This window comes from Mastomys coucha, unplaced genomic scaffold, assembly GCF_008632895.1.
Source record: "Mastomys coucha isolate ucsf_1 unplaced genomic scaffold, UCSF_Mcou_1 pScaffold14, whole genome shotgun sequence".
In the NCBI taxonomy this organism is placed as follows: domain Eukaryota; kingdom Metazoa; phylum Chordata; class Mammalia; order Rodentia; family Muridae; genus Mastomys; species Mastomys coucha.
Window position 1 is genome coordinate 30257228 of NW_022196896.1, and position 15521 is coordinate 30272748.

General features: G+C 39.2%; 1 protein-coding gene across 1 annotated transcript; it reads left to right on the forward strand.

Moving 5' to 3' along the window:
* The first annotated feature begins 6022 nt into the window (after positions 1 to 6022).
* On the forward strand, positions 6023 to 14495 carry LOC116089021 (cytochrome P450 7A1). The gene is made up of 6 exons (XM_031368781.1): positions 6023 to 6157; positions 7890 to 8130; positions 8795 to 9372; positions 10398 to 10528; positions 12616 to 12791; positions 13433 to 14495. The coding sequence occupies exons 1-6, from the start codon at positions 6078 to 6080 to the stop codon at positions 13727 to 13729; spliced, it is 1503 nt and encodes a 500-aa protein (XP_031224641.1). The 5' UTR covers positions 6023 to 6077; the 3' UTR covers positions 13730 to 14495.
* Positions 14496 to 15521: the final 1026 nt, after the last annotated feature.

Below are 15521 nucleotides of genomic sequence, written 5' to 3' on the forward strand. Positions count from 1 at the left end.
TTGCTATGGTGGGAGAATTGGCTTCTGATGATGGCAAGTGACCTTGGTTTGTGTTGTTTATTTTCTTACTCTTGCCCCGAGCCATCAGGTTATCTCTAGTGCTACTTGCCCTTGCTAAATCTGACTGGAGCCTGTCCTTCCTGTGATCTGGGTTGTGTCACAACTCCTCAGAGTCAAGCTCTCTCTGTGATCCTGTGATTTTGGGATCCTGTGATCCTGGGCTTGTTAGAGCACCTGGGAGTGGGGCTTTCTCTGTGTGTTGTTGGACGGGCTGCAGAGCTTGCACCCAAGGTCTGCTCAGGACACCAACTCAGACAGACCAGAAGTAACCTGAGTCACTGGGCTGGTGGAGCTCTTGTGTGCCTGGTCCCACTGGTCCCAGTTACTCCCAGTGTTGGGACAGATGTTGGTTCCTCCTCACCTCTGATCCTGGGTGTGTCAGAGTGCCTGGGAGTGGAGCTTCCTCTGGGTGTTGTGGGACAGGCTGCAGAGTTTGCGCCCAAGGTCTCTGATCCTGGGTGTGTCAGAGTGCCTGGGAGTGGATCTTCCTCTGGTTGTTGTGGGACTGACTGTGGAGCTTGCGCCCAAGGTCTGCTCTGGACACCAGCCCAGACAGACCAGAAAGAACCCAAGTCACTGGGCTGTTGGAGTTCCTGTTTGCCTGGTCCCGCTGGTCCCAGTTACTCCCAGTTCTTTTCAGGCTTTCTAGTTGCAATTGCCTTAATAGTAAACGCAGCTAAAAAATGTAATTGGTCATTGCCTACATAATTTTTCTAAGCTTTGTGTTCCTAATGAGATTAAAACAGATTATGGAACTGACTATTACAGTAAAACATTTGAGATGGGTACAATTTGAATTGAGATGGGTACATTTGAATGGTAACAATTTAATGTTATCCATATTACTGAGACTTCATACAATTCTCAGGGACAAGCAATTGTTAAACATGTGTATGGAACTCTGAAAAATTGACTTCTAAAAACAAAAAACAAAAAAAGGGGGCAATTATATCCCCATGCACATTATTTAAATCACACTTTTTATTTTTAAAATTTTAAAATTTGGATGCCAAGGAACTCTTCGCTAAGTGTCTACAGCATCGTACAACTAGGAATACTCATGTCTAAGTGAAATGGAAGGATCTACTTATTGCATATGGCATGATCCTGATCAGGTGGTTAATATGGGGAAGAGGGCATGTTTGTGTTTTTTCCACAGAATGCTACAAGAGCTTGCTAGCTGCCAGAGTGATTGGTGTGACATGCTGACCTGTGAGCTTGCTGAGCGCCCTGACAATGATGATAGAGAAGCTGTATTGGGCCTACATCCCTGTTCCACCCCTCCAACAGTATGGGAAGGCCTAGAAGTTGTGGTAATGGCAAACAACACTAAGTTGATGGATATGCCTGCTGGAGGAAATTTCACTATCAATAGAGAAATTAATTATCAAGGATTGGAAACTAGTGCCTCGATAGGTCTTAGTGTGGGAGACTTGAAATATGTTTTCCTACTCCTCCAAGGAGTATCAGATAGGAATGAGTTTACATTAGCTATTGTTATTCATGTGTCCCTATGGAGAAATGTGCATGTGTGTGTAAAAGTGTGTTTTCCATGTATGGCTTGTCCTTATGATTGAATATCTTATCCATGTGATTTTTCTTAACCTTCAGAGTATTAAGTGTCTGATGCTTCTGAATAAGGTTGGCATTTTACATTGCCAATAAAGTCTCTATTGCTCATTTATAGGCTCCATTTCCCCCAGTTTCCACTTCCTCTAGAGTGGTAAATAGATATTTTTCACAGTACTACATCACTACACCAGACTACACTGTATTATGGATAAACCTTAAATATCTCTAATCAAATATAGGGTAAAGCTCTAAAATAAAGTGAAAAGACAGTATGAGATTCTCATCCAAATAGACTGGTATTCTTATAAGAAGAGGATGGGACTGTGCACACAGAAACATACCCAGGCACAGCTCAGGCCAAGCAGAGAAGACTCAAGATAGATTAGCCTTCACAGTATGTCTTAGTCAGGATTTATATCACTGCAATGAAACACCATCACTGTTGCTGGAAAATATTAAAAATTGACATCATCCCATGCTATACCCAGCTACTCTCTGCCCCAGTGGTCTCATTACTTCTAGGCCAGCCCCAGGCAGCGGTCTTCCCAGCTCCTGTTCGCCCGGCTCAGAGCTGCTTGTTCCTTCTCAACCATCTATCTCTTGTGGCTAGTTGTCACAAGCCCTTTTTAACTTAGTAAATCAAAACTCTAAAAGTTTATAATTAATCAGTCAGATTTATATGTCACTACATTTTCAGATGCCCACACAATAATTTCAGAGCCAACTGATAATGATACAAGCTACCTACCTAGATTAGACAAGTTATACCAATTATTCTATCCTTTTATGATATTCCTTGCTTTGTGTGGTCTTTGTTTATTGCCTCTGTCTCTGTCTGTCTCTTTTTCTCTGTCTGTGTCTGTGTCTATGTCTGTCTGTCTGTCTGTCTGTCTGTCTGTCTCTCTCTCTCTCTCTCTCTCTCTCTCTCTCTCACTGGGAGTTAAACTTAGGGACCCACATGTTCCAGGCAAGTGTTCTCACCATTGAGCTCTACTCCTGCTCTGCTATTTTGTTTTTAATAGGCAGCTCAATCAAATGTGCCACCAGAATGCATATGCGGACAGCTGAAGTGGTTGATTTTTCTTTCTGTTCTTCTGGTGTAAGACCCCATGTTTTATCAATTTATTTTTTAAACGTTTCTCTTTTCATGCATATGTATAGTTGTCAGTGTGAGTGTGTGTATATGACATGTGGCACAGGTATCCATGGAGGCTTGAGGTTCCCTGTAACTAGAATTACAGGCAGTTGTGAACTTTCCTGGATGGGTGCTAGGAACCAAACCAGAGTCTTCTGCAAAGGATCTTAACCCCTGAACCATCTCTTCAACCTGCTTTGCTCATTTCTGTTTATGATGGGAAACTGGGCTTAGGCCTTATAGTCTCTGAGGCCAAGATCAAGTTCTTCCAAACTGCAGGGTTTATGGTCTTTTATAATATCCTACAGAAATGGAAACGAAACTGATCCACTAGAGAGGCATTAGCATTGAAATAAACTCAATGTGGCATGCCAGGACTTTGAACAATAATAACCCTGTCTTTTCAGGGCACCTGTCTACACTGCTGCAATAGAAACTCCATAGGTCAGGGTCATAGCTGTTATGTTTTACACTGTGTCCCCAGGGTTAATTCAGTGCTTACCATGCAATAGTGCCATGGTGTGTGTGTGTGTGTGTGTGTGTGTGTGTGTGTGTGTGTGTGTGTGTGTGTATGTGTGTGTGTGTGACAGAGAGAGAGGCAGAGACAGACAGACACACAGAGATAATAAAATTTTACCAACTAAAATAGGGAATTAAAGAAAAGGAGGAGAAAAAATTGTGCATTTAACATCATCACCAGTACTATGCTAAAAACATGCCCAGATGTCATCATACCCAGACATGAAACTTCATGCACTGCATTTATCAGAAAATTGTTTGCATATTCCTTTGCAGTCTACTTGTAGGTTTGACAACTGTCTGTCAGAGCACTGGCATTTCCAGTCCCAGTTTAGAAGCTTTGCTAGATACTACTAGTGAATACGGAACATCAGTAAGAAGTAGACTTCTTAGATGAAAAGTCAAAGCCTTGTATAACAAAGAAAACTGTCTAAGTATGAATCCTCAAGCCTTCACTATCATGTGTATATGTGTGCTTGGGTGCTTGATATGGAGAAGGTGTTTTAAATGAGGGAGGAACAAGAAAATGACAGAGTAGGGGACATCAAGATAAAAATACCAACTGGCTTGGCTATGAGGTTGTTTTTTTCCTCAGTTACTCGGCTGTGGTTGGATGCATTAGGGCCAGACTCCTCAAGAACCATGAGTGATGATGATGTGTCATTTTATAAAAACAATATAAATATACTCAATGAGCACAAAGCATTAGGAGGTCTAAATAGATTCTGAGAAAATCTGTCCTGTTGTGTAGGAACTGATATTAATGATTATAGTCAGAGACCACATAATAAAGTATCTGTGGGCTCTGTTTAGGGAGGGAAAAAAACTATTGCATATGGTGTCTATAGCAGGACTCAAATGCTCAGCAATCAAGAATTAGTTGATGGGCTGGAGATATACCTTAACAGATAGGAGCACTCTGTGCTCTTCCAGAGGTCCGGAGTTCAATCCCCAGCAACCACATGGTGGCTCTTAACCCTCTATAGTGTGATCTAACGCCCTCTTCTAGCATGCAGGCATACATGTAGATTCATGTACATAAAATAAATAATTCTTAAAAAAATTATTTGAATTAAGTTATCTACTAAGAGAGTTTTATGCATAATTTTAAGCACATATTAATAGTAATAACATACACCATACAGATATGTATCTAGAGACATATATATGTACATTTTTATCTCTCTTTTATTGTTTTCTTTTCTTCTCTTTGACTGACATCAGGGAATCGAATGTGCTTTCAGTGGCCTAGTGTCATACTCTACCTACTGCTTTAGGTTTACTTTCCGCTAGGGATGAGAGAGTCCCTAGGCTTGATGGCTTGACATCTACATCCCCAATGTTCTCCTTTATCCTTACCTCAGATTCTTATATTCAGCTGACAAGTTGACATTGTCCCTTGGATTTTCAAATATCCAACACATTATACTGATATATAGCCTTCCAAGGCAATAGGTCCAATCCTCTCCCTACTTCTAAGCATCCCTATATGAACAGACTTTTGCTTACCTTCTCATCTCTTTCTTTAACCCAACTCCATTCCCTATCTACTTTGTTCAATTTGTTCATTCTGTGTTTTAGCACATCAAGTTCATCCTCTGTTCTGGAATTTCACCTTTGCTGTCCCCTCTCCTAAGGAAATGTCTTTCCTTAGCTATTCTATCTCAAATGTCATTTTTTCAGAAAAGCTTCTCCTATCAACATATTTAAAGCTCTATTTATAACTCAATAGCTCTGTACACCTCATTTTGTGGACACACAGCACATATTTGCTATCTGTCTCCCCATCAAAATGCAATCTTCAGTAGAGAAACTCCCTGTCTTGTTAATACCTGAAACCACAATATCTTCAAAGAGTTCCTGGAACATAAAAATGCTCAATTAATATTTATGTTAAATAGAGATCTGGGGTGAAACTCAGAGGTAGAGTGCTTGCCTTGGAGGAGTGGTGCCATGGGTTCAGTTTTCAGCACAGAATGAAAGAGTATGCTGAATAAAATTGGGATGGATGCATATCAGTTTATGAGTAGTATAAGAGATAAATTATAAATTCACATTTACTTTTTGGACAAGAAGTGTTGTAGTCTTTATTTGAAATAAAATACATCTTAACTACAAATAACAACTGGTAAAGAGTGACTTCTTAAGCTATGGCTGCCTGGAGGACCAGTACTAGGAGGTTTTGATGGTGGTATTTTGATGGTGGTAGTTAGGTAACTTGTCATAGACCACATGAAACACCTGTGGTTTTATAAACACACTGAGCAATCAAGCAAAAAAAAAAAAAAAGCTGTTCCACACAGTTCATATCATTTTGGATTGGTTGCTGTATACTTCTGGAAATTCATTTAAATAATTTTGCCCAAAGGTTAATAACATGAACAGGCAGTATTATGATGGAAAGCTTCTGCTGTTTTGCTTTACATCACACTCCACATCTTTGATAGATGAGATCTTAGTGTGTTTACTTCTTTTTCTACACACAGAAGCACAATGTTAGCTGCTGTCCCCAGCACACGAGGGACAGACCTTCAACTTATCGAGTATTGCATCTCTCTGCTTGTTCTGGATCCTCTTCTGAGAAGATGGACTTAGTTCAAGGCCAGGTAATACTATTTTTTTTTTTCTAATAGGAGGACAAATAGTTAGTGTTTGCTTTGGTCACCCAAGTTCAAGTTATTGGATCATGGAGCTGTGCATATATAATGTCTAGTTAGAGCCACAGTTTCGGGACGGCCTTGCTTTGCTAAGCACAGATTCTTCCCTTGGGAAGTTTTACTGCTTCTACAAAATGATGACCATTTCTTTGATCTGGGGGATTGCTGTGGTAGTGAGCTGTTGCATATGGTTTATCGCTGGAATAAGGAGAAGGTATGGAAAGATTTTTTTTAAAATTTGTCTTTTAGTTTATTTCTAGTATTCATCACCTACACTATTTCACAGTGTGAAAAATACTAATACATTAGTATTTTTAACTTAAATTTAAAAGACATACTTCTTTGACTAAATCTAACAAGATGTAGATAATTCTCCTTAGAATATTCACATACACCACTGGTAATGCAGATCTTGTTAAACATAATCAAAAAATTACAAGTTTTTGATGCAAGTTTGTGTATGGATGTGTGGAACAAACCTAAACTGGGAAGAGTAATATTTAGAGGGATCCTTTCTGTGACATGAACTGAATCTATGCTCTGCCTAAGTAAGCATGCATTCATTTGGGTTTCTGCAGACTCGGTCTAAGCCTGGGTGAGAGCCTGAGTCTGTCTGCCTCTAAGTTTTCTTTCCAATGTTAATCAGCTATGTGGCTGGGAAGCTTTGGTGCCTACACATGACACCAATTTGAATGACTCAAAGAACTTTTAGGGGCAGGATATTTAGATATTTTTCTGTTCTGTCAATATCAAAATAGGAGAATACCCCCAGCATTATCTTCAGAGAGGTAGACTACTATGTGTTGTCTTATTTTAAAAATTTTTCTTCATCCCTTGGATTATTTTAATTCATACCTGATAGTTGAAAGTTTTAATTAAACAGCTTATTTTCATACTAAGAAAGGAAATATCAATTATACTCAAATATTCTTACAAGAGGAGAAGAGATATTCTTCACCGATATCTTAGTAGGCTAAAAAATCCACTGTTTTAATAAAAGAACGGGGTCTCCATCATCAAAAGAAGTATCTACAAACTTTAGTTAGGAAGCTTGAAATAAGTAGTAGAAAACACTAAACATGTAATTTATTGAGAAATAAATAAGCTTCTAATTTTAATAAAACATTTAAGAGAGAGGTAAAAGAGTACTGGATTATAGTTTGTAGTGTGCCAATGTTTACCTGATCCAATTTCATTTTATAATCATCTAATTTTTCAAATGAGATTCCTATTCACTTCAAATATCATTGCAGGATAATAATGTTTTTTTTTCCTAGAGTTGAGAATCAAATGCAGTGTTTTATACATGCTAGCAAGAGCTCCACCATTGAGCTACACCTCCAGCCCTCAGAATGCCAGTATTTTAAATTATGTAGATTTTTGAAATTTTAGTCCTGTAGCTCTTTCTGTCATTTGATGTTTCACATTCTTAAAGAAAAAGAGCAAATGAAACATTTTAGGCATTTGGGGAAATGATTCTTAGAAAAAGTCTAATCATTAGGTGATAGTTTGAGAGCAAGAATCTTGTTGGCTATGTTAACACTTTAAGCCCTGTCATTGGGAAATGCAATCAGACATAGGCATAGAAAACAACTTATTGAGTTCTTGATAAATGTATGTGTATATATATATATATATATATATACATGTATGCACATGTATACACACACACACACACACATATATATATATATATATACATATATATATATATATATGGAGGTGGATAGACTGATGGATGGGTTGACAGATAGATTGAGGAGTGGGTAGATTTAGTAATCACCCTCACCAATATCTTAGTACACTAAAAAAGGCACTGTTGTACTAAAAGAGTGGGGTCCCCACCACCAATAGAAGTATCTACAAACTGTAGTTAGGAAGCTTGAAATAAGTAATAGAAAACACTAAACATGTAATTTTCTCAACCTGTCAAATCTGTCTTACAGGAAAGTAGGTGAACCTCCTTTGGAGAATGGGTTGATTCCATACCTGGGCTGTGCTCTAAAATTTGGATCCAATCCTCTTGAGTTCCTAAGAGCAAATCAAAGGAAGCATGGACATGTTTTTACCTGCAAACTGATGGGGAGATATGTCCACTTCATCACAAACTCCCTGTCATACCACAAAGTCTTATGCCATGGAAAATATTTTGACTGGAAAAAATTTCATTACACTACTTCTTCGAAGGTAATTAGTTATACAAACTCTGTTTGTTTCCTGGTCTGTTGATGTATAAGCATATTTAGATGTTCTAATTTTATTAGGTTGCAGAACAGAGGTAACATAAAATCAGAAAGTCTCTTAGTAATAAGTATTAGAAATTTAAGATAGATGTAAATTTGTCATTGGTGATTACTGCAACAGAGGACACTGCATGAATCAGGAAGGCACAGGCTCATGACACCAGTGGCATCTACACAACACCCCAATCAGAGTGTTGGCACACTTAACCTTCAATCCATGCACACCCATTTCATTCCTTAAAAGTAGGCTGTATAGTGAAACATAATTTGGATGCCGTCAAGAATCTGTTCTAGAGAAAACAGTATTTAATTTTTTTTCAAGAGAATATTAGATATAGACTCTGTTGTTAGTAGATTGAAGTCTGGATAAAGTGCATCCACACAGACTATAAAGGCAGATTAGTGCCAAAGGGTGATGGGCAGTCCAGAAAAGTTCCACTGTAAAGAGTATGTCTTGGTTCTACTGTTGGAATGTACTGTTGGAAATCATATTAGGGAAGGCCAAACAAAGAAGTATGAATGTATTTAATCTATCTTCCAGCCACTCCCTAACGCTAGCTAGCCTAGGTTTAGCCCCTCCCCGTTTCATGGATTTTATTTTCCACCAGGCATTTGGACATAGAAGCCTTGATGGAAATACCACGGAAAACATAAACAACACTTTTACCAAAACCCTCCAGGGAGATGCTCTGTGTTCACTCTCTGAGGCAATGATGCAAAACCTCCAATCTGCCATGAGACCTCCTGGCCTTCCTAAATCAAAGAGTGCTGCCTGGGTCACGGAAGGGATGTACGCCTTCTGCTATCGAGTGATGTTTGAAGCCGGATATCTAACACTGTTTGGCAAAGATATTTCAAAGACAGACACACAAAGAGCATTTATTCTAAACAACCTTGACAACTTCAAACAATTTGACCAAGTATTTCCGGCACTAGTGGCCGGCCTCCCTATTTACTTGTTCATGACAGCACATAAAGCCCGGGAAAGGCTGGCTGAGGGCTTGAAGCATAAGAACCTGTATGTGAGGGACCAAGTCTCTGAGCTGATCCGTCTACGCATATTTCTCAACGACACACTCTCCACCTTTGATGATATGGAGAAGGCCAAGACGCACCTCGCTCTCCTCTGGGCATCTCAAGCAAATACCATTCCTGCAGCCTTCTGGAGCTTATTTCAAGTGATCAGGTGACTAGAAATTTAAGTATTTATTCCTCATAATGACATATAGTACATTTTTAAACTCAAAAACTGAAAAGACTTGTAGAGCTTTCTGTGCCATTAATCAAGAAAGTGATATCCAATGTCTATGTTTAGCATGTGCATAACAGAAGTAGCGTTTTGTAAGAGCACAGTCCCATCGAAGGGATGTCCCAGAAGCCACAGAAACTCAGATACGCTGGCACTCTGTTAATGCAGGTCTCCTGGCCCAGTCTTGTTCTATGCCCCATAGTGTTCTTCTTAATGTCAAGTTAAATCCATGACTGTAATCTTCATCACCATGTAAACATTTCAAATGATGACTGGCTTGCCGATGTGATAAGGGCCACATCCTACTAATTTGAGCACTCCCATTTTCCTACTGTCTCACAGAAATTCACAGCAAAGTAGCACCATCGATTTCATATCATATGTGAGCTGCAGCCATATTTTAAGTCACACAAGTACTTGTTAGTCAAATATTTCTGAGGCTCGGTTCACTGTAATCAGGGAAAGTAGGTTTCAAACTCAGCCTCAAACCAATTTCCAGGCGTTGAAATGGAATGCCCTTTATCTCACCATTCAAAAATAACAAGTGGAAACACAGTACCAAAGGTATGAATCGTAAGAGCAAATCTTAAGTTCTACTTGGGGATTAGCCAATTTCTTATAATTTTATGTTAGGTGACATATTCCTTCTGATTTATTATGTTCATCACATATTAGAATCATTAATTTATAGAGATCTGATGAAAAGCTTTGCTTTTACTTAGCAAAGCCCCTTCAATGCCTCTTCATGAACTCAAGGGCATGAATCCAGTTCAATGTCCTTTTGCATACTCGCTGGCATACATACTCTTGCACATTCTCACGACCTTTGCTCACTCCCTGGAACCATGATCTCTCCTTGCATAATCCTTACTACCATAATCACCTCATTAAAGAAAGAGATAATTCTTATTTACTTGCAGATTTCCAAATAAGGACATTCCCCCATATGTCTCTTTCCATAGGAGTCCTGAAGCAATGAAAGCAGCCTCTGAAGAAGTGAATAGAGCATTACAGAGTACTGGCCAAGAGCTCAGCTCTGGAGGGAATGCCATCTACTTGGATCAAGAGCAACTGAACAACCTGCCAGTACTAGGTCTGCTTGCTCTGCTACCCCTCATTCAGTATGTCAGTAATAACAATGCTCAACATATACCATTATGGCAAATAGGTTACACCTCCTAAGCAGTCAGATAACTGGGGACATTTTAATTTGTATCTATCAAGCAAGGGACTGAGACCCAGAGAGTGGGCTGATGCCTGGGGTCAGAAGAGGAAACAGTGGCGGCACTTCTGAGACTCAGCCATTGCGTCTTTTGCCTCTGAGTCAGTCCATCAAACCCGCCAAGCTTAGGGATAAAGCAAGCGTGGAGTTAATGTGAGCGAGGTACCATCAAGGGAGAGTGAGTGGGTTGGCTAGTGGAACTGAAGCTAGTGGGACTAGAGGCTTTTCTTTCTTTGTCTCCATATTTGCTAGAATACAGAAGCGTCACGTGTTTATAGTAAAACAATCTTTGTAAGTTGTCTTCTGCAAGGGACAGAAGCTGACATGGTATCAGAGTAGTGTAGTTTATTAAATGTGGCAGACATTTGGCTCAGGGCCTCTGGCTTCTGCTACACTATCAGTACTGGTCTTGAACCAGACCAATGACTCGCTGCAGTGAACACTTGCAAGAAAGCTGTTTGGGTAAAAGAGTGTTCCAGCCCATAACACACCACAGCTTCCATGGAAAGAAGTTACAAGGGTGGAGGGCTGATGTCGGGGGATGGTGAAATGAGGGGGACTGTGATGCATGATGTAAAATTCATAAAGAATAAAACAAAATTAAGTTAAAAATAGTGACAGAAATCTAGGTCTGGTACTGCCTGCTGCGGGAGACTGGGACACTTCCCCCTGGGAACAAGTCAGCTGAAGGTTCAAGGCTGGAAGGCCAGACTGGACCTCTTTGACTCCAGCTATTCTGTTCCTACACACCTCTACCCGGAAGCAGGACAGCATTGCGCATCCTCAGATAATGGATGACTGAAAGGGAGACTTCCTAAACACTGAATGGCATGTTCAGGCAATGACCAGACAGACATTTCTCTATCAGTATGTTTAGTTTCAAAAGTGATCAACAACAATTCACACAAAACTGTTACTAGTTTAGCCAATATTATTAACTGTTCAGTGTTCTACAGAAATAATATTAATGTGCTATAAAATGAGGGTATCCATCTAGTTCTTGTTGATGGTGAAGAATATTATATCAGACCAACTATTAACTTAGATTGATGGTTCTTAACCTTCCTTTTTTTTTACAATATTTTTTTATTTTTCCGTTTTTTTGTTTGTTTTTTTGTTTTTTGTTTTTTTGTTTTTTGTTTATTGTTTTTTGTTTTTATGAGACAGGGTTTCTCTGTGCAGCCATGGCTATCCTGGAACTCACTCTGTAGACTAGGCTGGCCTCGAACTCAGAAATCCACCTGTCTCTGCCTTCCAAGTGCTGGGATTAAAGGCACGTGCCACCACCGCCCAGCAGTTCTTAACCTTCCTAATGCTGTGGCACTTCATGTTGTGGTGACCCCCAACCATAAAATTATTTTCATTGCTACTTCAGAACTGTAATTTTGGTACTATTATGAGTAGTGTTATTGTAATGTAAAAGCCTGTGTAAAGCTTGTTTGACGCCCCCAAGAGGTCATGACCCACAATTTGAGAACTACTGATTTAGATGATCAGATTGAAAATATATTTCAGCGGAGTCGCCAAGAACAGTGGCAACAGACACAGCTTTGGGAAACTTTTATCTGTTAGCTTCCCATTTGCTCATTCGATATGTGGGTTGTCAGAAGTATTTCAGGTTGTGTGTTATGTAGCCTTTAAGTGCACAAATTCAGGGCTGGTGAGATGGCCCAGCAGTTCAAAACGCTTGCTTTTGCAGAGGACCCAGGTTTAATGCCCAGCACCCATGTGGAGGCTCACAACCATCCATAAATCGTGTTCGGAAGTATCTGACAACTTCTTCTGACATGTGCATTAGGCATGTGCATGGCGCACGTGCAGACATACAGGCAAAACACCCATGAACATAAAAATGAATAACCGGAGAGTATTTTAATGTATACATGATTCTCTGCTGTATTGCCATTTCCTCCCCTCTTTTCTTCCCTCCCATCTGATTTCTATTTTAACACACTTAGATAGCATCATCAAGGAGGCTCTGCGACTTTCCAGTGCATCCTTGAGTATCCGGACAGCTAAGGAGGATTTCACTCTACACCTTGAGGATGGTTCCTATAACATTCGAAAAGATGACATCATAGCTCTTTATCCACAGCTAATACACTTGGATCCTGAAATCTACCCAGACCCTTTGGTAAGTTTCTGCTCATCAGAGCTGAGTATTGTGGTGATATCTGTATAGGTCTAAAGGGATGGGTTTGCATTACAGCTTTGATTTGCTCACTGGAACCATAGTTATTTTCCCCGTCATTACAGCAAATATTCCTGTTTGGGCACTTTGGATAGAGGCAAGAGTTTTAGTCCTTATATTTTTCATTTTTCTTTTTTTTCCCCACGTGTTTAATTGAGAGGGAGAGAGGGGGCAGCAGCAGAGAAAGAGGAAGGAGAGAGAGAGAGCTATATTTTTCATTTCATAGATTCTGCAATGCTACATTTGTTTTTCCTTAAAAAAAAAAAATGTACCTTCTCCCAGATGCACACTATTGGAGGATAATGTATCTGACTCTATCCTTCTAGTTTCTGTTTAGAACCCTTCTGGGTTCTTTGCCTAACTGAGGAATGAGTCCCCAGGCAGGGCGTGGAGACACCTAGAGCTCCTGATTACACCAGCTCTCTATAAGCTCTCTCCGGTGTCCCTCTGGTTCAGAGCTGGCTGTGTGCTAACTGGCTGAGGATGGAGTTATTAGTAGAAACTTTCACTTTGGGTCTCCCAAGTCAAAAATGGGACAAATTTCTCTCAAAATATCTCATTGGCTTGTTGTATTTTTATTTCAGACTTTTAAATATGACCGGTACCTTGATGAAAGTGGGCAAGCAAAGACCACCTTCTATAAAAATGGAAACAAGCTGAAGTATTTCTACATGCCCTTTGGATCAGGAGCTACAATGTGTCCTGGAAGACTATTTGCTGTCCAAGAAATCAAGGTGTTTTTGATTCTGATGCTCTCCACCTTCGACCTGGAGCTTGTAGAGAGCGATGTCAAGTGTCCCCCTCTAGACCAGTCCCGGGTAGGCTTGGGAATTTTGCCACCACTAAACGATATTGAGTTTAAGTATAAACTGAAACACTGATGTGTGGTTGGAAGAAGGGGACCCCAGAGGATGCCACTTGGCTGCTGAGTCATCAGTAAACAGGCCTTTGGAACAAATGCTCACTGATGCCCCCTAGTGGCTGGCTTAGTGAGGCGGCTTCTGTTCTCACTGCCCAAGTTCCTGGGTTTTTATGTAGCCGGGGCCTGAGTTTCATCACTTTCAGAGCAATGTCTTTTGTTTTTATTTTCAAAATGAAGATATTCCAATTGGTAGGATTTTTTTTTCCTAAGGAAATTGCTTTATATTTTTATGAAGACTACTGATTAATTATGAAAGGGTTTCAAATTCACGTTTTAGTGAAATTGCTAATTTTTCACTAGTGAGGTTCTTCAGGTGTGAGCATATATTATAAAATGTTTTAATGGATCACGTCATACTTTGCATAAATGTAAAGGAAACTATTATTCAGCTTTTTCTATGTCTGGTGGTGAGAGCTTGAAAATGATCTGTTCTAGAAACACTAGGGAAGTTTTGATATGCTCTCGCTATGTTGTAATTTATTGTTGCTGGGGATTTTCATTCCATTCTTGAACTACCTTGTCTTTCCTCCTTTTGACATGCATACCAATGAGAAGAGTATTTTTCAGAAATTAAAAAGGCACCTCCCAGAGCCACACCCTGAGGCTTTGAAGCCTCCAACCCCAAGCCCTCACGAGGCAGAGCCAGGCAGATCTCCATGAGTCTGAGGTTACTCTAATCTACGTCAGCTCCAGACAAGCCAGGACTACAGAAAGGGACCTTATCTACAAAAACAGTCAATTTTTATGTCATAATTGATTATGAATCAACACAAACGATAAATTTAAAATCGGGACTCAGAGAAAATGACCAGTTAAACTTAGCTATGAAGTATGTGGAGTACAAGTTGATATTATATGTTCTTTAAAAATGTTTTACGTTTTATCTCTAAATGCTTTATAGATAAAGAGCAATAGTGAAAAGCTGAATAATAGTGTTTAAATACTGAATGCAATAGTGCTTTGGTAACGTACTTTAAAGAGAGTTATTAGTTATGTCATTTTTACTGAAAATATATTTATATGTAAATTATATTTATCTTTTTTCTTATACCATAAATATAAAAATATTGTAACACTTAGTAATTTTAAAATTACACACCTTTCAGAAATTAACATATGAATATTTATGTTTTAAACTTTAAATTATTCATCTACTGAAAAAGCTAAAGTAATTTTTCTCTTATTTATTTAAAAATATATCTTCAAGAAATCCAAAAATATCTAAAGTAATCACTCACCCATGTTTCCCTAAGGTTACAGTAAATTCAATAACATGCTTTTGTCTGTGGAGACTGAAGCAGGATGTAATGGACGCTGGGAAGGTGCTCCAATGGTGAGCTCTATCCACAAGACTCCTTCAACTTAAAATCTTACCACTAAATATTAGCATGGGGTTATTACCTAAGTCAGATTTGCTTCTTCTCTCTTTCATTTTGACAGAGTCCCACAGCAACCCAGGTGGGCTGGAGCGCCCCATGTAGCTCAAGCAAGTTTTGAACTTATTTCTTGTTTTTCCCCTTTTAGGAAGCAATTTTCAAGACCAAGAAAATTTAAATGTTTAGATGAGATATAAGAATGACACAATTCTGTTATATACTAATCTGTAGTAAACTAAGTTTTTCTTTAAAACAAGTTTTATGACTCTCTGAATTGAATGTTTCCATACACCTTTCCATGGCTTTTTTTAAAAGCATATTTTTTATACACAGAATGGTGGGTCTCATGGTGGTGCCTTCTTTTCATGTCTTTAT